Here is a 25,506-nt window from a genome sequence, read left to right as displayed (position 1 = left end):
TGTGCGCCACTTCCCCACACTCCAAACTTACTATCCCCCCAGGAGCCTCTTGCCGCCTTTGTGGTACACCTAACAGGCCTGAAAGACACCCTAAGATCAACCCAGGCACCCCTGTGTATCCGTGGTCCAGCACTGGGGCTGATAGGAAGGTACTTTCTTACCTGGGGAGCACAGAAACGCTGCTCGCTGGCACGTTTTTCCTTCTTTGTCTGCCACAGGAGCCCCAATATGTCTTCCTTCTAACCACACCTTCCCCTTAGGGTCTTTCTGACGTTTTGGAGTAGCCCTAGTGGCCCCGATATGCACCCTGCTTTCGAACCACGGACACCAGGCTTCCCGGGGCCCAGCACGCAGACTGATTGGAAGGCACTTTCATCCGTGGTGTACCAAAGAACGCTTCTCTGTGGAGCAATTTTCTTTCTGCCACTGGTGACCCACCTCTCCTCCCTCACTGTTTACCTTTTCCTCAGGTGACTTTTGCCCACTTTGGGGTTCCCTTAGTGAACCCAAGATGCACCCTGTATTGGAGCCAGGGATGCCAGAGTCCCCGGTTCACAGCATAGGGGCTGATATAAGGCACTTTCCTAAGTGGGGGATACAATTCCCCCTTTTCAGTGGTGCATTTTTTTTCTCTCTCCCTCAGTTGCCTCTTCTCCCTGCACCCCTTACCTTCCATGCAAGGGCCTTCTGCCAGGGTTGCAGTACATCTAGTAGGCACGAGAAACATACAGGATCCGAACCAGGGACATAATGGTCACCGCGTAGCAGTGCAGGGGCTGATGGGAAGGCACATTCGTCTGGGGATGACGCATGAACACTTCTCGGTACTGCCTTTCTTATCTTTTCTGCCACAATGTTCCAACTCCCCTCCCCTCAAACCTGACTTTCCCCTCAGGGGCCTTGTACCCTCTTTGTTGTACCACTGTCGGGCCCAAGACACACCCTGGTCTGGAAACAGGGATGCCAGGTCCCTGGGACCCAGCACAGGGGCTGATGGCAAGGCAGTTTCTTCCCTGGGGGACGCAGGAACACTTCTCATCAGTGTGTTTTTGGTTATTTTCCCACACAGCTGAACCACATCCCGGTCCTCAAACCTTACCTTCTCCTCAGGGTTTTCTGTCCTCTTTGGGGTACCACTAGTGGGCCCGAGACGCACCTTGGGTTTGAACCAGTTACACCAGGGTCCCTGGGTCCTAGCGCAGGGCGTTATGGGAAGGTAAAGTTTTCCGTGTAGGACCCAGGAACGCTTCTCAGCGGTATGTTGTTTTTCTCTTATTTGGTGCCACCGCTGCCCCGGCTCCGCTTGCTCAAATGTTACGATCCCCTCTGGTGTCTTGTGCCTGCTTTGGGGTAACTCAAGTCTGCCCGACATGCACCCTGGGTTCAAACTGGGAAGGCCCCGGTACCAGGGGCCCACCAGAGGCGCTGACGAGAAGGCACTTCCTTCTGTGGGGAAAATACTCTTTTCAGCGGAGTTTTTTTATTATTATTATTATTCCACAGGTAACCCACCACCCCGCCCTCAACCTGACTTTCCCCTTAGGGGCCTTTGTCCGTCTTTTGGGTATCAATAGCATGTCCCAAATGCTCCCTACATTCAAACTAGGGTCTCCAGTGTTCCCAGGGCCCAGCACCGGGGGGGATGGCAAGGCACTTTCGTTCGTGGGGGACCCAGGATAGCTACTCGGGGTCGCGATTATTTTTCTCTTCCACTGATGCACCACCTCACCTCCCTCACTATTTACCTTCCCCTCAGGGGACTCCTGTTCGCTAGAGGGTACCGTTTGCGTTCCGGTGATTCACCCTCCATCTGAGCTTCAGTCCGTAGGGTCACCGTGGCCCAGCGCAGGGGCTGATGGGAAAGCACTTTGGTCCGTGGCGACCCATGCCCCTATTCTCAAGGTCGCAATTTTTCTTTCTCAAACTGGCGCCTCACCATACCTCCCTCAAACCTTATCTTCCAAGCAGGGATCTTCTCTCCGATTTGTGGCACCCCTATCTGGACAGAGATACACCCTGACTTCAAACCAGGTATGCCTGACTCTCCAGTTACCAGCGCAGGGGCTCATGGGAAGGCAGTTTTGTCCATGGGGGACCCAGGAACGCTGCTCCCTGGGGTGTTTTTGGTTTTTTTCTGACACTGGTGTCCCACATTCTCTCCCTGAAAACTTACCTTCCCCTCAAGGGTCTTCTGTCCGCTTTGGGGTAACACTAGTGGGACTGAGACGCACCCTGGGTTTGAAGTAGGGACACCAGGGTCCCTGAGTCCTAGCGCAAGACCCTATGGGAAGGCACTGTTTTCCTTGTGGGATCCCAGAATGCTTCTCAGTGTTGCGTTGTTTTTTCTTATTGGGTGCACCAGTGCCCAGTCTCCACTCCCTCAAAAGTTACCATCCCCTCAGGTGCCATCTGCCTGCTTTCGGATACCACAAGTCATCCCGAGACACACCCTGAGTTCAAACTGGGAAGGCCACTGTCATTATTTTCATCAATCTCTAGCTGAAATTTAGCACTTCCTCCAATTAGGAGTGTAAGCAACACACGGCAGAGTTTGTTGTGACTTTGTACCAGGAGAAACCACAGATGTCTTCACATCACATAACAGCTGTTGATGGTATCTTAAAATATTGTTTATGCTCATCACTACTTTAAAAATGCAAACCCAAATGTTAGTTACTATTTAATGTCTTAAAGTAGCCCATATATTTCTATATTATGACTTTTAATATTTCCAAAGTTCTATTTCAATATATTTGATTCATCTTTTAAGCCTCTGTATTTTATTATATACATTTAAGGACACTATTCCGAGACAGGGGCTGTGGCTCTAAGAAGGTGAGGTTCCCTACCTGGCGTTGTGACATGTTGTCCATCTGGCCAGCACCTCCTTCCCACCCAGCTCAAGGCCTTTCACCAAAGCCTTTCCAGGGGCTTGCACCCCTCCTCCACCAGCATCCCCCCAGCTCCGCCTTCGGGGATTTTAATTCAAAGGAAACTGAAGCTCCCATTCCAGACAGGGCCGAGATCATGTTGCCAGTACAAGGATGGGCCAACTTGCCTTCCCTCAGGCAGTGAAAAGCCTGCCTTCTGCACTCTCAGCCACCTCAGGGCCCAGGTTTCTGGGTTCAGCAGGAGAAAGCGCAGAATCTGATTTGTGGAGAGCAGCAGCAGCTCCCAGGAGAAGGTGCAAGGAGGTCCCGGCAAGACGGAGCAGAAAGGAGCAGGTGCAGGGGGTGAGGCAGCTGCACAGGGCTGAGGCAGCTGGACGGGGCTTCAGCCTTCACACCTGGACAGCAACTGGCTGAGCCTGGAGGAGAGAAAATTGCCTGCTAGCTTCGCTGTTTGCTGCTGCTGTGATGCCCAGCTGCTGCTCGTAGGGTATGCACTTCCCAACCCTTCACTAAGCTACTGTTGCCACACAGGGTGCCGGCACTGAGGACACAGCACAGAGCAGGACCAAGGCCCTGTCCTTGTAGGGTTTGAAATACCAGGCCAGGTAGCAGAGCCCCGGCCTGCTACCTTCAGGGTGCTGACCTTCAGAGTGTGGGCCAAAGAGGTGGCTTCAGCGGCTTCTGGAGGTATCTGTCCCCTTCCACGGCCCTCCGTGGCATCCGTGTACTCTCAGGCCTCCCCCTTCTCCTGTAGCTGCTTAGGTCACTCAGGAGGTTTACATAACAGACACAGAAAATTTACCCGATGTGATAGGTGGGCCGAGAAGAGGTGGCCACCTGGATGCTGTCCCCAGGGTTCTCCCACAGCACAGGGCCTGCACCCCATCGCGTGGCTCTGCAAGGGGCTGCTCACCCTCCAGCCATCCCCACCGAACCTCCATGTTCCTGGCCCGCATCCTTCCTCTCCCTCACCTCCTAAACTCAGTCACTGACTCTGCCCCATCAGGACACCCTCCTCTCTGCTGCCCTGTCACCTCCCAACCGGTTGACTGGGGCACAAAAGGGGACCCGGCACTACTCTGAACCCAGGAAAGCTGGGAATGGACTTGCGTGCCTTCCTCACAGTCACAGCTGCACCCTTTGGAGGTGCAGCAGCAATGCCTGTAAGACCAGACCTTTAATGAGCTTCTAGACACTGCCCGCCTGGTGCTCCTGAGAACTGAACTTTATAAGAGCCACCTCCTTCTCCGAAAGGATCCCAGACATAGGCAACCCACTTCACCCTCAGACTCCCCGGCCAACACGGCAAGGCCTGGGGGTGCATTTTGCCCTCTGAGATTTACCACAAGGAAGCCCCCCAAAAGGGCGGGCAAACCCAAGACCTTCCCCACTGGGCTCCTGGCCAAGGAGAGCCCAGGGGAGGCTGAGGGAGAGCTCAGGAAAGGGGATCCTGGGGGGAGGGTCTGGGAGAGGAGAGACACTGGGAAGGGGGTCCTGAGGGAGGGTCTGGGAGTGGGGAGAGCCCAGGAAGGGGGGTCCTGGGGGAGGGCCTGGGAGGGGAGAGAGGCTGGGGAGGGGTTAGAACCCGGGAGCAGGGAGAACCTGGAGAAGAGGGAGACCCCAGGGATGGGGGAGAGCCTGGGGAGGGGCAGACCCCTGGCGTGGTGGAGCGGGAATCCCAGGGAGTGGGGAGAGCCTGGGGAAGGGGGATGCTGAGAGAGAGCCTGGGGAGAGGGGAGAGCCTGGGAAGCAGGAAGAGCCCAGGGAGGGGGGTCCTGAAGCAGAGCCTCGGGAGTGGGGAGTGCCCAGGAAAGAGGGAGACCCTGGGGAAGGGGAAGAGCCTGAAGAGGGGTAAGAGCCCGGGAAAGGGGGAGAGCCTGGGGAGGGGGGAGAGCCCAGGGAGTGGGGAGAGTCCAAGGAGGGGAGTCCTGAGAGAGCCCGGGGAGGGGGGAGAGACCGGAGGTGGGGAGAGTCCGGGGAGGGGTGTCCTGAGGGAGAGCCTGGGGAAGGGGGAGAACCCGGGGATGGGGGAGAGCCTGGGGAAGGGGGATCCTGGGAAGGGTCCAGGGAGGGGGATTCTTTACCATCTCTGGGAGGCAGAGCACCTGTCCTCCTGGGCACCATGGGGCTCAGCCTCTCCTTCTCTTGCGGGGTCATTTCTGACCAGGCAAATTGTGTCCCGACGAGCCTCCTATTCTGCCAACCCAGAGGAGTATTCTCCTCTATACTCCAAGGAGAAAAAGACATCATCCCAACAGCAGCTTCATTCGCTTTATATTTTCCTCTCATCTTTTGAAGCTAGAAGAAGAGGTTCTGTGTTAAAAATGTTCCTTCCCACTGTGCATAATGCTAATGTCCTCCACATATTAAAGCTAATGGAATATTTTACACCCTGAGAATAGCCGCTGTGACCTTTTCTTCTTTTGGATGAGTCTCTTATTTTTTTTCTCTCTTACCTCTTCCCCTCCATGTGACTCTTTTTCCTTTCTTTGTTTTTTATTTTATTTATTTTGTGGTGGTGGTTGTTATTTCAGACATGTAACTACTGTAGCCAAGTGACCAGGGCATTAGGGCTTGTATTTCCTTAATTGCAACAACAAATAATATCATCAAATAATATACAGGGAGACAAAATGCACCTGTTTTATTCCAGGTATGGTCTCTGCAGAACCTCCCGCTCTTATATGCGAAGACTGAGGTTTACAGTCTCCTTTGCAGGGCGAGAGTGCTGAAGCCTCCTGGAATTTAAAACTGCCAAAAGGGTTAAAGAGAAGCTGTGGTCTTGGGTCTATCTCACTGTTTTAAATGCTGGAAAAATGAAAATGCCTATGATAAGCCTGTGAGTCTGACTTAGTGGAACCCTCAGCTCTCAGCCAAACTTGGCTGGTGTTACACCTCAAGGATCCTTTAATCGGATGCGTAACGAGGATCTGGACTGGCTGCGCAGTGTGTACACATAAGCTCCTAAGGCCTTCGCTGCAGCTGCTCTGAAGAGTGGGGACCCAGGGCCATTCCTCCTGGGCCCAGTGGTCATTGTCATCATCAAGTCTGTTCTCTTTAAATGTTGCTGTTATGAAAGGAGCTGGAGGGTAGCCAGTCATTTGGACAACACTAATTCAGTCTTGTTTAACTTCTCAATATTTGCGAAGTGATAAGAGAGACAAGTCTGCCATCTTCGTGTTCCTGTTCGTAGATGATTGTCAGGGGTGCTGGTATTTATGTGCCATAAACAAGAGCATGCATTTGCAAGTGCACGCACACACATAATTCAAGAACCTTGCTTCTACATTGTATTTATTTTTAACGTTTATAAGTAAGATAAATGTAGTGTTGCCACTATATAATAGCATAGCCCAGACTGACTACATTATCTTCATGATATTATTAGTCAACAAAGCTCCAGCCATTAAAGAAAAGTCATCTTTTAGTAACCAGAACATACTGTATCACAGACCCCATGTGGCATGACCCAGTCTAACTTTCATGTGCAAAATCAGGATTCAGTGTCTTCCATTTGAGTGGCATTGAGGGAGAGAAAGGGTGACGCAGAGGCTTCCAGGTTCAGACCCTGCGTGAGGCAAAGCATGTTGTGGAGTTCTGCACGTGAGGAAACTGAGGCCCTGGGAATTTATGGACTCAACTGAAGAGGTTCAAAATCCTGGCCGCCCTGGAGAGCTTCCCTAAGACTCTACAGGAGAAGGTAAATTCTTCTTCAGGATAACCTTGTATCAGTTGCTGCAACCTTCAAGCCACAGTCTATGTGATTCTTATTGGTTTCAAAGGAAAGTATTTCATACACAACTCCAGCTCCCCGTTGTCTGATAAATCTCAAAATTTTATTTACGACACTGATCTATTTATTGCTGCTACCCATACATGGTGGCATAAACAACTTTTTCATTATGCTCGTGATTTCTGTGATTGAGAGTTCAAGAGTCACCATGAGGATGGTTTGTCTTTGCAACATGATGTCTGAGACCTCAACTAGGAAGACCCAAAGCTGGGGGTGACCAGACAGTATGGTCTGGAAACACCTGGAGATGTCTTTACTCCCACATTTGGTCATCAGTGCTGGCTGCTGGCTCATACTTTAAACCAGCTATCCATAGGAGGCCCATCTCAGTGCCTTTCCATGTGGTCTCTGCACATGGGCTAATTTGAGCTTTCTCACAACACAGTAGCTGGGTTCCTCAAGCAAACATCCTACATCAGGGTGGAACACAAGATCTGGTTATGATCCAACCTTCAAAGCCAGGCAGCATCACTTCTGCTGGACTCTACTGGTCAAGGCATTCATGGGAGAAGACATAGATGTCAATGCTCCAGAAAATTATAAAGGATGGGGAAAATTGCAGCTGCTATTCTGGGACTATATAGTCTGCCACAGCTGTATTTCCAAGCATGAAAGAAAATTATACACATAACGTATTTGTATTAATAGGTTCACAGGAAAATGAATAATGACAGAACAATTATTTTCCTAAATACTTTATTCAAAAACAATATATCAAATTAACAAAATATCTTTGACTTAAAATGCCTCCTGTCAGTTCTTGTAAGTTCATGGCATTATTTCAGTAAAAGGTAAAAGGCATTTTGACTGAGATGCTATTATACATGGCAGATGCCCGTTGGCATACATAGCAATGATGATAAACACATTACCTGATGGAGATAAAAGGGCTAAGAATCTTGTGAATCTTCAATGAGCAAAGCAAACAGCATTATGTTGATAATGCTAAATGATAGCATTAAATATTTTGAGAGTGTTAAAAAATAAGCTAAGTTAGCATATTCCATCAAATATGTGCAGCCTGATGTTTTGTATGTGTACAAGAAAGGAATAGAAACTGTCTCAACAAAAGAGAGCAACCTTAAAGCATTTGCTAATCTTCCACATGCATCTCACTTGTTATTCTAAAAACAAAGTGTTGGGAAAGCTTCTCTATTTACTTTTGCTACTTAAGTAAATAATTTATCACATCATAAGTGCATAGCACTTTGAAGGTTTCAGTTGGTTGGCTTAGCACAATTTGGCATTCTCTCTTGTTAAGTGGCCATTTGCAAAATGTCTTATTTCAGATTTGCTGAAATACTGCATTTCTAAGTTTACACTCTGCTTATTCATATTTTTAAATAACTCTTTTGCCATTTCGTCCCAAACCCATGTGCTGATATGTCTGCCAGGTCTCATTTCTTCCCCTGTATTAGTATCTGAAGCAGTGGTATGCTTTTGTTATGGGGGAAACTCTACCCTGGGAAGAAACAGAAAGATTTTAAAGTCATGCCTTTTTCTGGAGTGCACCCCAAGCCAACTATGCACTCCAAAGAATGATACTTGATCAAATCAGAGAACATTTCCTTCCCTATGCCCTACCACCATGTGAATGAGCATAAAAGGTTGGCAACCACTAGTGTAACATATGAAAATAACCATGAGTTGAGCTTGAGAAACCACAAGACATATATTCTGACTTAGGTGCCACATATAGAGGAGCCCAAATGCCAAGAGAGGAGGCAAAAATAAGGACATTAGAAGTTTCTGACACATAAATCTACACCAAACATCTAATACACTTCAACTCCTGGCCAAATTAACATCAATTCTCACTTGAAAGTCTTATTTAACTCAGTATCTTCTGCCCTATACTATATGTCTATATTTCAACAAAATATTACAAGGCAGGCCAAAAGTCAGGAAAACACTGATAAAACAAAATAATCATCAGAACCAAACTCAAATATGACTCAGATGTTGGAATTGTCAGACATATAATTCAAAACAATTATGATCAATATGTGAAAGACTTTGATGGAAGAGGTAGACAACACATAAGAAAATGGATGTCAGCAGAAATATGAAAAGAAATGCCAGTAATACAAAAAAGACAAATAATTTTTTATTGGGCTCATACATAGATTTGACATGGCTGAAGAAAGAATCAGTGATCTTGAGGGTAGGTGAAAAGAAATGACCCAAACTGAAACACATTGAGAAAAAAGAATGGAAAATGAAACAGAGCAGGACAGAAAGTCCAAGAATGTGGAACCATATGAAATGGTGTAACACAGGGGTCTCCAACCCCCAGGCCGTGGACCAGTACTGGTTTGTGGCCTATTAGAAACTGGACCGCACAGCAGGAGGTGAGTGACTGGTGAGCAAGCATTATCAGCTGAGCTCTGCCTCCTGTCAGATCACTGGTGGCATTAGATTCTCATAGGAGTACAAATGGTATTATGAACTGCACATGTGAGGGATCTAGGTTGCATGCTCCTTATGAGAATCTAGTGCCTGATGACCTGAGATGGAACGGTTTCATCCCGAAACCATCCCCTCTGCACTGATCTGTGGAAAAATAGTTTTCCACGAAACTGGTCCCTGGTGCCAACAAGGTTGGCAGCCACTAGTGTAACATATGAAAATTGGAATACCAGAAAAAGACACAAGAAATATTTTTTTAAATCGTGGCCAAGAATATTCCAATATTAGTCATAGACACCAAGCTGCAGTCCTAAGAAGCTGAGAAAACATCAAGCAGAATTAGAACAAAAAACAAAAACAAACCAACAACAACCAAAAGTAACTGAGATATATCCTGTTAAAACCATGGAAAATTGAAACCAAAGAGAAAATCTTGAATACATCTGAAAAGAATGAAGACGTTCTCTTTAGAGAAACAAAGATTAAAACTACAGCAGACTCATCAGAAACTGTGCGACTCTGTAATCCCAGCTACTCGGGAGGCTGAGGCAGGAGAACCACTTGAACCCGGGAGGCGGAGGTTATGGTGGGCTGAGATCACGCCCCTGCACTCCAGCTTGGGCAATAGAGCAAGACTCCCTCAAAAAAAAAAAGAAAAGAAAAAAGAGACTGTGCAACTAAGAATGCAGCTTACTGTAATCTTTAAAAATTTGAAGAAACAAACAAAAAATACTGGCAAGTTAGAATTGCATATCCAGTAAGAGTATCCCTCAAAAGTCAAGGATAAAGTAAAAACTATCTCAGATAAACAGCTGAGGGAATTCATTGCCAGCAGGGCTGAAGTCTATAAGAAATAGCAAGGAAATTCTTCAAACAGAAGGAAAATGTTACAGATCAGAAATCTGGATCTACATAAAGAAAAAAAGTACAGCAAAAAAGGAATGACTAGAAGTGAAATAAAATATTTTGTTTTTCTTGATCATAATTTATCTAAATGATCCATTTAAAGCAAAAATAGTGACACTGCCTTTGGTGATTATAGCACATGTTCAAGTGAAAAATGAAAACAGCATCCCAAGAAATGAGAAGGGCATCCGAAAAACTCTGTTGTGAGGTACTCGCATGACACATGGAGCAGTAAGGTATTATTCAAGGGTAAATTTAGATTCGTTTAAGATGTATACTGTAAACCCTGGGCACTAAACTATACATTAAAAAAGAAGTATAAATAATAAGTTAATAGAGGATAATATAAGTCAATAATAAGTCAATAGATTCCATCTTACATGGAATCATGTAAAGTGTTCAGTTGAAACTACAGGAGGCTGAAAAAGAGGAAAGAAAAAAACCAAAAAAAAAAAAAAAACAGAACAAATGCAACAACCATGTAAAGATGCAGCCATTAACCTGACTGTATTATCAGTTATATATGACAGTTAAAAGACAGATTGTCAAACTGGAGTTTTAAAAATGAGACCCAACTGGCAGGGTGCGGTGGTTCACACCTGTAATCCCAGCACTTGGGAGGCCAAGGCAGGCGGATCACGAAGTCAGGAGATCGAGACCATCCTGGCGAACACGGTAAAATCTCGTCTCTACTAAAAATGCAAAAAAAATTAGCTGTGTGTAGTGGCGGGCGCCTGTAGTCCCAGCTACTTGGGAGGCTGAGGCAGGAGAATGGCGTGAACCCGGGAGGTGGAGCTTGTAGTGAGCCGAGATCCCACCACTGCACTCCAGCCTGGGTGTCAGAGCGAGACACCTCTCGAAAAAAAAAAAAAGAGACCCAACTGAATGCTGTTTATAAGAAACCTACTTTAAATATAAAGATTCAGATGTATTAAAACTAAGGAATGGGGCCTGGCGCGGTGGCTCAAGCCTGTAATTCCAGCACTTTGGGAGGCCGAGACGGGCGGATCACGAGGTCAGGAGATCAAGACCATCCTGGCTAACACGGTGAAACCCCGTCTCTACTAAAAAAAAAAATACAAAAAACTAGCCAGACGAGGTGGCGGCACCTGTAGTGCCAGCTACTTGGGAGGCTGAAGCAGGAGAATGGCGTGAACCCTAAAGGCGGAGCTTGCAGTGAGCCGAGATCCGGCCACTGCACTCCAGCCTGGATGACACAGCAAGACTCCATCTCAAAAAAAAAAAAAAAAAAAAAAAAAAAAATTAAGGAATGGAAAAAGATGTACTACACTAACACTAATCAAAATAAAGCTGAAGTGGCTATATTAATTTCAGACAAAGCTGACTTCAGAAAACAAAGATCATCATAGATAAAGAGGCTCATTGGATATGATGAAAGGTTCAAGTATCCAAGAAGATACAACAATCCTAAACATGTGTGCTCCTAACCACAGAGAGTCAAAATATGAGAGGCAAAAACTGATAGAAATGGAAGAAGATACAATGGTAGTTAGAGATTTTCATGCCCATTTGTCAGTAATTGATAGATCAAGCAGAGAGAAAATTAGTGAAGACATAAATCATAAACGATGACCTGAATAGCACTATCAATCTACTTGACCTTATTAACATTAAAAGAAAATTTCATTCAACAACAGCGTAATATACATTCTTCTCAGGGGCACACAAAGCGGTCACAATATAGGCCATATTCTGGGTCACAAAACAATCCTCAAAAGATTGAAAACAGTAGAAAAAATAAAAAGTATGTGACAGACAACAAAATAATTAAGATAGAACTAAAAAACAGAAAGATACAGGTTATTTCTCAAATATTTGGAACTTAGAAAAAAACCCTTCTCAATAACACATGGTCAAAGAATAAATCTCAAGGAAAACTTAAGAATATTTCAACTAAGAGTACACGGAAATATAATTTAAAATTTGGGAGATGTAGTCAAAGCAATGATTAAAGGGAAATTTATAGCATTAAATGCACATCTTAGAAAAAATGAAAGATTTAATATCTGTAATCTAAACTTCTATCTTAGGGCACTAGAGAAATAACAAATTAAACAAAAGGAAGGAAATAACTACAATTAGAGAAGAAATGAATAACATTATAAACGGGAAAATGTAGAGAAAACAACAATACCAAATGTCAGTTCTTTGAAAAGAAAACATAAAATTTGCGGAGATCAACACAATTAAACCTCTAGCTAGGCTAACCAGGAGATAAAGACAACACAAATTATCAACATCAGGAATGAAAAAGGGGCCATCACTCCTGATGCCTGGGACATTGAAAGGAGAATAAGAGAATGCTGTGAACAACTCTGTACCTGTAAATCCAGTAACTTAGATGAAAGTGACCAGTCCCTTGAAAATACAAATGACAAAGCTCACTTCAGGAGCAAGGGATAACCTGATTGCTCTACCGCAATGAAAGCAATGGTTCTCAGTCTTATCTACCTATGGAATCTGGAAAACTTGAAGGACGGTTGATGCCTGGGCCCTTCTGCTGGTGAATTTTATGTGATTGGTCTGGGGTGAGGCCTGGGTGCTCTGGTTTTGAGAACTCCTCCCCTGACTCTGATGATCTACCAAAGGGATCATGCTGCAGTCTCCGCATTCGGATGTCCTTTGAACAAAAGGATATTTTTCCTACACTTCAGAAAACATTCTCCATAGTGCCTCTTTCAAAGGCTAAAAGACATGAAGCCTTCTCCAGTTCCCGGGACTGGAACTGGCGCTGGTTTGATTCCCAGTCTCAGAAATGCCCATCAATCAATTCTCAGCAACAACAAAATGCTTTGCTACCGAACTAAAAGGGAACGCTCTTCTGAGCTTGTTTGACGACAGGGTCCCACTGTCAAGTGGAGAACAAGGCTGGGGGAACCCTAAGAATAAGCCCCCCTCTTCAGCACTTCTTAGCGCTGCCCTGGAGCAAGGTTGCCTCTGGAGGTTGGAGAATCAAGTGCTCAGTCACTCCGCGGAGATCCTCAGGCTGGAGAGTAGCGTGGTGATGAAAACTTGAAGAGTAAGCTCTCTGAGCTGTGGCAGTATCTTTCCATCTTTTATTCATGTCGTTGGTGTGCAGCGTGGATGTTAAATCATTTTTGATCGTTCGTAATTAGGGCACTTAGAGGAGAGCAGGATGATCCCCCGCTAGGACAGAGGAAGGCGGAAGCTGGCGAGCTGTGGGCACGGCTCGCTCTCCGGGGCATCCCCAGCGTGCTCAGCCCCCTACTTCCTTATGTAAAAATTATCTGGGAAGAAAAGAAAAGAATTGGCAACCATTGCCAGGAAGCAGGTCGAAAGCTTCCTGGCACTGCCAGAGCCCGTGTCCGTTAAGTCTACACTCTTCTGAAGCCAGTACCAGGGGAGCCCCGCAAACTTGGACATCTGCAGCAAAGCACTCCTCTGCAGTCAGTAGCTCTGACACCTTCCATTGTGCAGCTCTGTGCTCCCCACCCTGCCAGCCTCTCTGCTTATTCATCCTCTGATGTATTTATTGGTGTGTGGACCATCAATTGAGGTGGCCTCACTAAGGGCTTCATAGCAGAGAAAATGAAAAGATTTCCAAGTGAAGAAGGTCATTATTACTGACTGGAGGAAGGCCTGGCATGGACCCTGAGCAGAATTTCCACTTCAAGAAAGGCAGTATCAGTGCATAATGATATACGTTTGTCCTCTAAGTGATGGACCTTGAAATTTCTTTTGTATTTTCTGCTCCCCATCCAATCAAAACACATTGAGAATGGCAGCGGGGCCAGCAGGACTCGTGGGTAGGGGAGTCTGGCTGCAGCCAAGCTGGCAGTCCCCAGGAAGCACACACCCTTGCTCCACCCTTTCCCTTCTGCCAAACACACTGCGCTAGGGCTCTGTCACCATTATCCGGAGTTGCATCCTCTGCCTGCCCTTGATCCTTCCAGAACAGGAAGTGAAGGTCAGCCTTGCTTTTCAGTCTCCACGCTTTGCAGATTGGGTGGGAGAGAAGGCAAGCAAGTCTGTAGGCTTTCCAAAGCCCCCATATGGATTCTAAGATCTAGACCCTGAAAGGCAGGAAGATGATGATTTTGAGGGCATAGTGGTCTTCATGAGAAAGGCAGCCACAGCTACTCTGTATCTGTCCACGTTAGCCCCATGCAAATGGCTTTGTTTCAGGCAGAATGAATGCAGAGCTTGGACAGTGGAGATGGATGCTCAGCTGAGAGGCTGCAGATAGAACATGTGAGCCAGAAAGGCCAGCTCTGGCCTGCTACACATAAGACACGCCAAGGGCAGGCCCAGGAGCCCACACACTCCTCTGTGACAGACGTGGACATGTCGGCTCCCCGCTTATGCTGAAGTGGCCTCCCAACAGTGAGGCGAGTGTGCCTCTGGGGTTCTCGGATTGGTCTTGCTACTGCCCTTGGGGAGACTTCCTCGGCAGTGTCTTGGAGGAAGGTCCTAGGTGGAAATTCTTAGGCAAGAGAATCGAAAGTGACTGCTTTGACTTCAGGGCCTTTCAAAAGTCATGGCAATTAAATAAACAATATGCCAAAGAGAAATCAAGACAGGAAGAAGAGGAAAGGAGGGAGGCAGAGGAGGAAGGAAACTGACAGGAAGCCAAATGAGGACCACAGAGAAAGGCACTTGCAGCCACCTGAGCCCACACAGCAGTCAGCGGCTCTGTTGTGTCAAGACCATATAAATAAACCAAGGAAAAGAAGCCCACCACTGCCTGTGCCATGCTGTGCTGTAGGAACACGGAGAATTGGGGCCCTTCCACATGTTTATATACCACTGAGGCTTCAAAGCTGAAAGTGATTTACAAAGCTAGCCATGGTTTACCACCAGCAAGGAGAAGTAAATGTAATGCAGGTTTTGTGAAATCATTTTACAGCACCATTGCCAGGGAGGGTGGACCAGAGTGAGGAGCCCAGGCAGCTTCCGGAACTGAGATAGTATCAGCTGCCGTGATAACTGCTTGAAGACAGGCAAGTGGTTGTGTGTCTCTGCCTCCTGCTGCCAAGTGGCCTTTCTGCTGCCACTCAGGATATTCTATACTTTGAGGTCGTGCACAAGTGCCTGGTGTCAGGAGCCGAGTCCAAGCCCAACCCTGCAAGGACCACATGCGTGACTGCACAGGAGATGCATCATCTATAAAGTGAGAGATTCTGCCGGTGGTGGTGAAGAATGCCAGAACTCTATGATAAAAAGACAAAGACCTGAATAGTTAATTCACAAAGCAGATATGCAAAAATCAAGAAGCACAGAGAAGGTGCCCATGATCGTGTATCATCAGAGGAGTGCAAACGGAAACCTCATGAGCTGCCTCTGCACACACCCACTGGAGTGGTCCATATTCAACGTGCTGAGACCCCTGGGGATTGGCTGGGACCTAGAGGACTGGGACACTCACCCTCTGCTGGTGTGAGGGTAAAATGCTCCAAACACTGTGGAAATGATCTGAAGTTTCCTTAGAAACATAAACACATGTATCTCCCTTATTCCCACCTAGATATTTTCCCAAGAGAAACAAACTCAGAAATGTCTACAAAAAGAGATATACAGGATTGTTCATGATACTTTATTTATCAGGGCCCCAAACTGAAAACAACCCAGGAGAGCAGAGAAACAGCCAGAGTCTATCTCAAGGGTCCTTTGAATCCAGGATGGTTCACCAGGCAGCTCCATGTGGTGGGGTGGGCCTGAGTCCCTCTGTTTCAAAGGCAGCAGAATCCCTTACATGGTTGCAGCGACATCCACACTCCTGAGGTCCTGGGTCCTGGGAGCCCTCATGCTGCATCCTCAGGACTCGTCAGACCTTGGTCCACTGTCACCTGGCTGCCCTTGGGCTGCCCCTGCTGGGAACCCTGCCTCTCTGCCATTGCCACTCTACAAGAACCCCGAGTTATAGAATGTCCCGTCCAGAGGGAAGGTGACACTGAAGTAGTCAGTGGTGAGATTAATACCGCACAAAGAGAAGTGAAGACAAATGCCTTCGGAGCAATAAAGAACACTCTCTAAAGAAAGGAGGACAACAGGATCACGTGATGATTTGGGTCTGGAAGATGAGCTGGCTTGGCTGCTGATGGGAAGTGAGGGAGAAGGTATTTAACTGAGGTGGTCATAGACGCCCTTGGATTGTCCACAGGGCGTGTTGTTATGGAGGGCAATGACAGGAAATCAACACTGCCTCAAAAGTCCCAGCTGGGGAGCCTCTACTTTGTGATGTACAAGGGAGACCGTGGAAATCAAGGAAGAGGCTGTGGCCTAGAAAGCTTCAAAGTGAAGTCTGAGGAAATTAGAGAACAGACTCATAGAATGTCCTGGGAGCTGTGGGCCCAGACAAGGTTGGAAACCGTGGCCTGGCATCTTCCCTGCCCAGCTGTAGAAGTAGAAGATGAAATGGTGGCTCCTGCGGCGGGCATCACCGTGCATGGGGGTGAGCTCCGGGACAGGTGGAGGCAGCAGAGGCCTCTGAGGACTGTGGAAGGGCCTCGTCAGCCACCACATCCCCACCTGCGAGCACAACAGCCTCATCATCTCCTCCGGAAAGCAATACTGTCAGCCACACATCAGGAACTGTCAGCCTCAAATTCAACATTCCTCATTCTTGAACCAATTTACCAAAACTTTTATTTTCACAAAAAGGTGAGATTTTTGTATTTGGAATCAGGAGGACCTTTGTAGTTTATTGGGGTACACTGGGAAGGACTTCCAGAGCAGAGCTTTATCACATCAAATCTGCTGAGGCATCTGAGCATTGAGGAATCTCTCCTGAAAACACACACATTGGAAAAATTTCAAAAATTCCTCCTGCTGAGAGCACCCTTCGTGGTATGTGTGTGTGTATCTAATCAGTATATACATGTATATGCAGAACCATATCCTGTGAAGCTAGCTTTATTTTCAAAGAGTTGCAATAAAATAAGTTTCTGTGGCTAGTTCTATACTCTACTATCACCTAGCTTTGTTTTAAATGGTAGATTTGCAGTGTTGGTGACTTTTGAAACCAAGGATCCAACATTTTGATAAAAGCTTAGATTGCTTATAGTTACATCAACCAAGACTCAAAAACGTGAGCAAAGCATCACTGCTGTCCAGTTAGGCATGTCCCTGTAGCCTCATCCTCTGCTCCATCCTCTGCTCCTGTCTTCAGAGGGTGGCACAGACTAGACCAGAACTAGATTCATTCATCTCCCAGATGTCTTTCTGTGTAAGTGGGGGCTGTGGGCCAAGGCGGTGGCAGGGGAGGGCAAGCAGGAATTTCGGAAGTTAGCCTATCTGAGACCTTTCCAGTTCTGTGAATTCCCTGCTGCTTAGATTTCACACCTAATTCACTTATTTATTTTATTTTATTTGAAACAGTTTCACTCTGTTGCACAGGCTGGAGTGCAGTGGTGTGATCATGGCTCACTTCAAACTCTGCCTCTCAGGTTCAAGTGATTCTCACGCCTCAGCCTCCTAAGTAGCTGGGATTACAGGTGTGTGCCACCACGCCTGGCTAAATTTTGTATTTTTAGTAGAGACGGAGTTTCACCATGTTGGCCAGGCTGGTCTCAAACTCCTGACCTTAGGTGATCAGCCCGTCTTGGCCTCCCAAAGTGCTGGGATTACAGGCGTGAGCCACCACACCTGGCCAGATCTCACACATAATAATAACACCAGTGAAAATAAGCAGGCTGCCTCATTTCAATGAGATTTTTTCAAAACTCCTGGTCCCAGGACCACAGGGCTCCCTTTTTTTGTTCTTTGTCAGGAGTCCAGGTAACAAGATGATAACATGGCCCTGCTGCCATGAGCAGGGAAACAGCAGGAAGTCCTGCTTCCCTTCAGGTGTTTAGTGCCAGCTGGAGGGACAAAGAGACCTGTAAACAACTGTGGCTTTGCAAGGAAACAAGGGAAAGTCATAGGGGCTTCCAGACACAGGGATGACAAGCTGTTTTCCCCCCTTCTGGAATAAATTTGCAAGAAGCTGTAACAGAACTTGAAATGAACTTATTTTATGAAGGCCCTGGAGGGATACTGTCATGGATTATGTGAAGTTTTGTTTTGTTTTGTTTTGTTTTGTTTTGTTTTGGTCAATAAAGTTACCACAGGCTTTCATATCATTGAATAACCTTTCCCATAGTTTCCAGTGGTTCTTTATGCTCCATTCTGTACCTCCTTCCCTGAGGAAAATCAGAGGCGATGGGCAGACCATGTCGAATCTGAATATGATGTGCTTGCTGCGGCAAGCTTACTGCCATGCTCAACACTGAGTGAGGAGGCTTGCCTGGAAACTGTCCCACCGGTCAGAGTGCCTCCAGACCCAGAATGGCCTGGCCCGGATCATTCAGGCTCATGTTACTGTCCTGAGTACAGACGTAGGGTCTGAGCCCTCGCTGGTTGCAGGGCCACACTGCCCACCTGGCCAAAGAACCCCTCTAAGTTGGCCCCCTTTTGATTCTAGTTGATCACCCTGGAAGGAATGACAGCATTCAATTCTTCCATCCTTTTCTCCAGTTCTCAAGGGCTGGTTCCCTGGACCAGTGGCATGAGGGTCATCTGGGGACGTTTTAAGATCCTGAACTCCCCTCAGCTCCCCAGAGCTGCTGGCTCAGAAGCTCTGGGGGCGGGGCTGGCAGTCTGGGTGTGAATACCCCTCTGAAGTTGCTGTGGAGACTCCTGGGCTAGCACATGCTGAAATCAGCCTGTCCTGATGTTCCTCTTGGTTAGGAACCCCAGCACCTAGAGGAGGCCATGGTTCAGGGTTGTTGGGGTGCGGGCACAGCACAGGACACCCTCACCAGCCACTCTCACCTTTTCACTCCTGCCCTCCCGGGTCACCTGCATCCGCCAAACTCCGCCTGGGTTCCCTTCATTATCAGCGGAGTACATAGGCACACGTCTGGATTTGTTCATTCGTTGTCTTTTCAAATATAGTGTACTCAATGTGGAAAACAGAAGGAGGAGGAAGAGAATGGAGAAAGAAAGCATAAAAAATGAACCTCTCCTCCATGCCCCTTTCTCAAAGCCACCCCTCCAGGAGGACCCCGTCTTTCTGTGCCTTTATCAAGGTGTGTGTGGCCAGTTTTGATTTACACATAGAAAAGGATCAAAGTGCATTGCAGCTTGCTTTTTCACATAATGTAAATGCTTCTGATATCTGCATATAAACACCAGCATTGACATTTTTAATGATTCTGTAGCATTTTCATGTAGGAATTGCAATAATTTCATTACAGGAATGTTTTCCCTAAAAAATGGACATATTAATTGTTTTCAACTTCTCCTTTTGCAAATATAGAATATCCACAAGTGAAATTCGGGCAAGTCAAAGGTTATTCACATGTAAATGTACCTACATACTGTAACTTCTCCTCCAGAAGTCTGTACCAGTTTTCATTCCCATTAACAAAATGCAAATGCCTGTCTTTCTCACCTGGGCTCAGTGTTCCATTTTCAACAATCTGATAGATAAAAGATATTGTCAGTTTCACTTTGTATGTCATTGGTTACTATAATGCTGAGCATCTTTATATGTGTTATTTTTTTCCTGTTTTTATTATTTCCTGTATAAATTTCTAGTTCTACGTTTATCATTTTGTACTGGGCTTTCACATTTTATTAATTTGTAGACCTTATTTTTCTGACACAGTTTTTAGTCTGCTGCTTGTGAGCTTTATTGCAAACATGTCCTCCTGCCAGACTTGGCTGTCAGTGGTGCCATTTGTTGTAGAAAGGAGTCCTGGAGTACCTTCAGTGGTTGCTGAGGGGAAGCTTCCAGGGCACTACAGTTCTTTACAGCTGCTGAGCATTGGTCTTGTGGCGTCTCACGGTGACTCAGCAGAAGACGGAGCCTGTGCTGGTGTCTCCCGGGCACCATCGGATCCTGTAGCTCCCACGCGGCAGTCCCAGGAGCAGCCTGGCTGTGTGACTCAGCAGCTTTCCTCCCCTGTTCTGAGGGGGCGCAGCTGGGGACAGCACGGGCTTCTGCCCACTCCTCATCCCGCCAGCGGGAAGCCTCCAAGACTTGGGAAGGAAAGGCAGTGAAGACCTCACTTGTCTCCTGCTGGGCCATGGGCCCGGGTGCTGGCTTCACCGTGGTGACTCATGAACACAAGAAGAATTGGGTGTGCAGAGGAGGAGAAATCATGCAGTGAAGAACCCCATCATCCTGTCACAAAATCCGCTGCTCACCTTTTATTTCTACACCTATCTCCTCGTGCTTCACAGAGCCTCTGACCAAGGCAGCTTCCTCTTATCATTGGCAGATTTTATAACTTTCTGCCTTTCTGAACAGGCTCTTCATTCCTGGTCATCTTGCATAATTTCCCACCTGTGATTCTAAAGAAGAGAAGCTGTCGCTATGATAAAAGCTCTGCAGATTCAGGGACATTGTGCCTTATCCCACAGACACCAAGGGTCCCTGTGCTAGTTGGGTCTTGCCCCCAGTTCTCCTCTTTCTTATTAAATACTTAAGTTTCTAAACTGGAGACTTTTCTTGATGAGGAGGCCAACTAAAGGAGTACCTTTCCATAACCTTTTTTTTATTATTACATTCACATCACAAAACACATAGTTTTACAGCAGCGCAGTTATTCACACATGCCTCTTGTTTTTCAGAGCACCATGTTCTCCCCCTCTGTGTTGAGGGTGGATCTCACGGCCACACAGGTAACCTACGTTAACCACCTCGACTGCCCTTCCAGGTTCCTCCACACTCAACCATTTGTATATGCACACACATCTAGCACCTGGTGACCAAGCCACCTACCACTGTGGGGACCCTCTCTCTGGTTTATTCTCATGAGATTAAACACATTTTCTGTATCTCACTGTTTTCACTGACAATACTTTCCAATATTCTGGAAATTTTGTAGTTATTGTCTTTAGCATTCATGAAATACCTGCATAACGATGACTGTCGTTGACCCAGCTGTCTTTCCAACACTGCTTGTTCACTGTTGTCTGGGCTTTGGGGGGTTCTATGAACAATGTTCTAATCAATTGTAGGTTTTGGTGAAAGTTTATATCCATATTTGCTGGTATATAAGACTGGGGTGCAAATAGGATACTTCAGTTTTCATGAGAAAGCTTAACTTATTTTCATCATACATCAGTTGAAAGTGATTTTCATCTATTATTGAAGCTGCGTCATTTTTCGGGTAAATACCCGAGGATCATTGTCTCATGCGAAGGGAATCCAGGAAATGGACACACAAGAAGTGTGTTTAAGAGTGGAGGTTTAATAGGCAAAAGAAAGAGAAAAGAGAATAGCTCTGTCTCCTGCCGAGAGAGAGGGGCGCCTGAGTGGGTCTTGTGGTCCATGGCAGAGTACATGGGGTTTTACAGACTGGGTTGAGGAAGCGGTGTCTGACTTACATAAGGCCCAAAGATTGGTCGGACCAAGTGCCAGGTGTGCCATTTACATAGCACACGAAGAAGCTGGACACCTCTCCCTAATGTTCTACTATGCAGATGGGGTCTCTACCTGGCCAGTACCATGTTGTCTGCTCCTTACTGTGCACGTGGTTGACAAGGAAAGGAGATGATGGAGTGCCATGTTGAACCTGCCTGGCTGCCAGGTAGCCTTTTCCTGTTGGCACAGCTACTGGCATTCACTCGTGCAAACTTCCAGCTTATCTATGTCTGCAGCTCAATTTTACAGGCTGCTGTTTGTTAGAAAAGAAGTGATTTGGGGGCTGCTTTTCATTAAAAAGAAAACCTTACCAAGGACTCTCTTACCCTCACTATCTGCCTAAAGAATTTCTTTTTAACTGCCATATCATTATTATAAGATAAAATCTATATTGATCATGTAAACAAACCTAGGTTGTGCCTGGGGTGCAGTAGGAAATCACAAGTTGCAATTGAGGCATTGCAGACCATCCAAGGGGTGAGAATTTTCCCCTGCACATGGGAAGTCACTGCTTGGCCCTTTCCCTGTAGGGGATCCTGCAAGGCAGTTCCCTGCAGACACAGGCAGGGCCTGGGGAGGGCGGGCTGCTGCATCCTCAGTAGCCTGCCCTCCCGGCAGCTGAGGAGGGGACACTGGCTAGGAAGAGGGGTCTTAGTACAGCTCATACAGAATCCCACATGGAGCTACATGCAGCATAGATGCCAATTACATAGTGAACAGACAAGTGAATGATGAACAAGAAACCCAATACTCTGTGGTGTGTCTCATGTGGTAATTACAAGCCACGTGGTAATTTACGATTCCTTCCCTTCAGAGCAACATTTTTCTCAAGTCCCTTCTGCGTCCCCTCCCTCCACTCTAACAGCCTCTTCCCTGTGAAAAGCAGTGGCATCGGAGAGACAAAAGGAATAGGCCCATAAAGACAACCCTCTCATTCAGAGACGTCAGCCCTCAGAGGTCCCACCTGGGCATCGGATCTTCTTCATGAAGCCTCTTGCTAACCTAGAAAACTCCAGCAAAATGTGGGCTCTCCAGACTTCTGCCACAGAGAAGACCCTTTTAAAACGCTGATATTCCTAGATGTGATACAGGGCAAGTCACTAAAGTCCTAAATTCAAATCAAGGAAAGAAGGGGGCAGATGATGCCAGAAACAGAACAGGCAAAGAGCAGAGCAGGTGCTCTGCCAGCAGGCACCGGTCAAAGGTCCAGCAGCAAAAGATGTGTAGGTGTCACCAAGAGCCGCAGGCACCACAGCAGGGTAGAGGCAGTGGGCTGCACCCACCTAGCTGGCTGATGTAGACCACCCTGCCTCCCTTTGAGGCTCCCCAGCCCCAGAACACCCCTCAACTACCTGTAGACTCCTCTGTGTAGTTGAGACTTCTTGGAAGAAATCCAGGACTATCCTAGAAGCATCTTAGAAACTGCTGTGACCTGGAGGGGTTAAATGCCTTGACCGAGACCACAGCTAGTTAATGGCCAAGCTGGCACTAACATCCAGTCATCCAGTGTCCAAGAGAGTGTTCCTTCCAAACATTGCATCACTTAGCCTCATGCAGTCCTAAAAAGTGGAGGTGAGTGAGTCGCCCAAGCAAAGCAGGCACTGATCACCTCTCACTCACAGAGGAAAAGCAGTCAGCACAAAGCTGCACTGTCAACTTCTACCAAAGCTGGGCACCCCAGTGACAGTGCAGGGCTGAGAAGGACAGAAAAACTAAGACGGATGCTGCAGGTGCAAAATTGGATTTTTGAAAGAAGAGACTATAACTGACAAGTTTGCATATATGTTAAGAACAGCCAATATGGTGGCAGGTAAAAATAGAAATTGTTTTATTTATTATTTATTTAGAGACTCTGTCTCCAGAGGGTCTCACTCTGTCACCCAGGCTGGACGGCAGCGGCACCATCAGGACTAACTGCGTCCTCCACCTCCTGAGCTCAAGCGATGCCCCCATCCCAGCCCCTTCCCGAGCAGCTGGAACTACAAGCATGTACCACCATGCCCGGTGAATTTTTTGTATTTTTAAAATAGAGACAGGGTTTCACAACATTGCCTAGGCTGGTCTCAAACTCTTGGACTCAAGCAATCCCCCGCTTTGACCTCCCAAAGGACTGGGATTACATGAACCACCATACTCAGCCTGGAATTTGTATGTTTTTAAATATGTCACTGGATGAATATCTGTGAATGTGATTGCTACTGAAAACAAAAGGGAATGGCCGTTGTCACGATAAATGGCATATTAAATGTGGAAGCAGAGGCTCGGGCTCTGATTTGAAAGTCTGTGCATGACTCAGCTTGGGCATGTGACAGCGTCTGATTCTAGGCTCAGAGAGTGAGCATGCTGCACTGTTTAAGATATAAACACAGGGGCAGCCCAGGGGTGCCAAAGGTCATAGGCCTGCCATGCAGGACTTGTGGTGAGATGGCAGCCTGGACTGGAAGGCAGCATGCTTGGCCTCCCTGCCAGCATGGTGGGTGCAGCTGACATCAGCAGCAGGTGACAGACATGGGGGCCCAGGAAGCAGAGCTGAGGAGGTGCTGTCCCTATGACAAGACTCACAAAGGCCACACACATTATTATAATACAAAGCACTGCGTGCAGCCTGAAATGTGGAGACTGGAGGGGTGCACACAGAGGGCATGAAATGCACCCAGGGTGAGGTAAGACACAGGCAGGGAGAGCGTGACAGGCTCAGGGGAGGGTTGTCAGATGGCCAATAGGGGAAGCACATCTCAACAGGGCATGAACCAGATGCATGTGCCCACTGGCTCCAGTGCTACTGGGGGCTTCGTATGTGACAGTGATGATGAAGGTTTATCAGCCTGCAGAGACAGCAGTCCCTGCCACTGCAGATCAGAGCCCAGTGAGGACAGTAGGGTGAGGCATGTTCCCCACACAGGAGGGCTTTGTCAGCAGCGTCCCAGAATTCTAAAAGGCATCTCAGCATCTCTGGGGCTGGGAGACAGCCTGCTGTCCCTGCCCTTCAGCTCCCTAGTCTGAGTGACGGGAACACTGCCACCACCCTAGCTGCTCACACTTGGAGGAATAAATTGAGTTGTCAGTGTGATGCTGACCAGGACAGAATGGCATCCTGCCGTATCAGTATGTTTTGCTTGTTGTTGTTGTTGTTGTTAACATTAACACAATGGAAATTTTGGACATTGTGATAAACTATGAAAAAACAGGGGGAAAACATCAGAAGAAATTACACTGATGAGTTTAGCCTGTTTCTTTCCGGCCCTGTTTTCTAAACATTATTCTCTATATAGGTAAGATTAAATTGTAAAGTCTGCCTTTTTGTAACCAATACCATGAGCATTTTCCATGTGATTAGCACTGTCTCATAAGCATAATTGTCTGTGAGTACCAGATATCTCACCATATGGACACAACATGATTATTTAACTATTCACAAATACATTTTAAGGCATTTAGATTGCCCCCCAAATTTTCATTCTAATAAACAACACTACATGTTTTTTTCAGTTTTTTGCTTAAATCTTTATTCTTGTTTCTTAAGAAATAGGCTTTTCTGGCCAGGTGCAATGACTCATGCCTGTAATCCCAGCACTTTGGAAGGCCAAGGTTGGTAGATCACTTGAGGTCAGGAGACTAGCCTGTCAACACAGTAAAACCCCATCTCTACTGAAAATACAAAAATTAGCTGGGTGTGGTGGGGAGCGCCTGTAATACCAGCTACTCAGGAGGCTGAGGCAGGAGAATCTGGGAGGCAGAGTTTGCAGTGAGCCAAGATCATGCCGCTGCTCTGCAGCCTAGGTGACAGAGTGAAACTCTGTCTCAAAAAGAAAGAAAAGAAAGAAGGAATGAAGGAAAGGAAAGGAAAGGAAAGGAAAGGAAAGGAAAGGAAAGGAAAGGAAAGGAAAGGAAAGGAAAGGAAAGGAGGAAGGAAGGAAGGAAGGAAAAGAAAGAGGGAGGGAGAAAAAAAGGAAGGAAGGAAGGAAGGAGTTTTTCTTCAAATAATTAAAGGGTTAGATTTCATGGTTATCTAGTGGCCCCAATGTGGGAAGACCTTGTAAACAAATGTGTTTTGTTTTACCATGTAATTGCTTTTCTATGAAATTGACTGGAAACAGGAGATTTCAGACGAG

At 46.8% G+C, this 25,506-nt stretch overlaps 1 protein-coding gene across 15 annotated transcripts in view; it reads left to right on the top strand.

Annotated features, from left to right (window-relative positions):
* Nucleotides 1-4,370, top strand: part of LOC103247538 (uncharacterized) — a 41,437-nt gene extending 37,067 nt beyond the window's left edge. For 3 of the 15 annotated variants that reach the window (XR_012089942.1, XR_012089941.1, XR_012089945.1), the window contains 3 exons: nucleotides 644-824; nucleotides 1,969-2,031; nucleotides 2,403-2,578. Coding sequence is in view for 8 of the 15 variants with exons in the window: in XM_073008344.1 (XP_072864445.1) it covers nucleotides 644-824; nucleotides 1,969-2,031; nucleotides 3,100-3,237 (382 nt within the window). In the remaining 7 variants the exon portion in view is untranslated. Of the gene's footprint in view, nucleotides 1-42; nucleotides 825-1,965; nucleotides 2,032-2,402; nucleotides 2,579-3,099 lie in introns of those variants that run through there. The other 12 variants (XM_073008338.1, XM_073008328.1, XM_073008327.1 and 9 more) reach the window with 8 other exon arrangements.
* The last annotated feature ends 21,136 nt before the right edge of the window (nucleotides 4,371-25,506 follow it).

Source organism: Chlorocebus sabaeus, chromosome 2, assembly GCF_047675955.1.
Source record: "Chlorocebus sabaeus isolate Y175 chromosome 2, mChlSab1.0.hap1, whole genome shotgun sequence".
NCBI lineage: Eukaryota > Metazoa > Chordata > Mammalia > Primates > Cercopithecidae > Chlorocebus > Chlorocebus sabaeus.
Note: the sequence above shows the minus strand (reverse complement) of the source record. Positions and strands in the feature narration are given on the sequence as shown.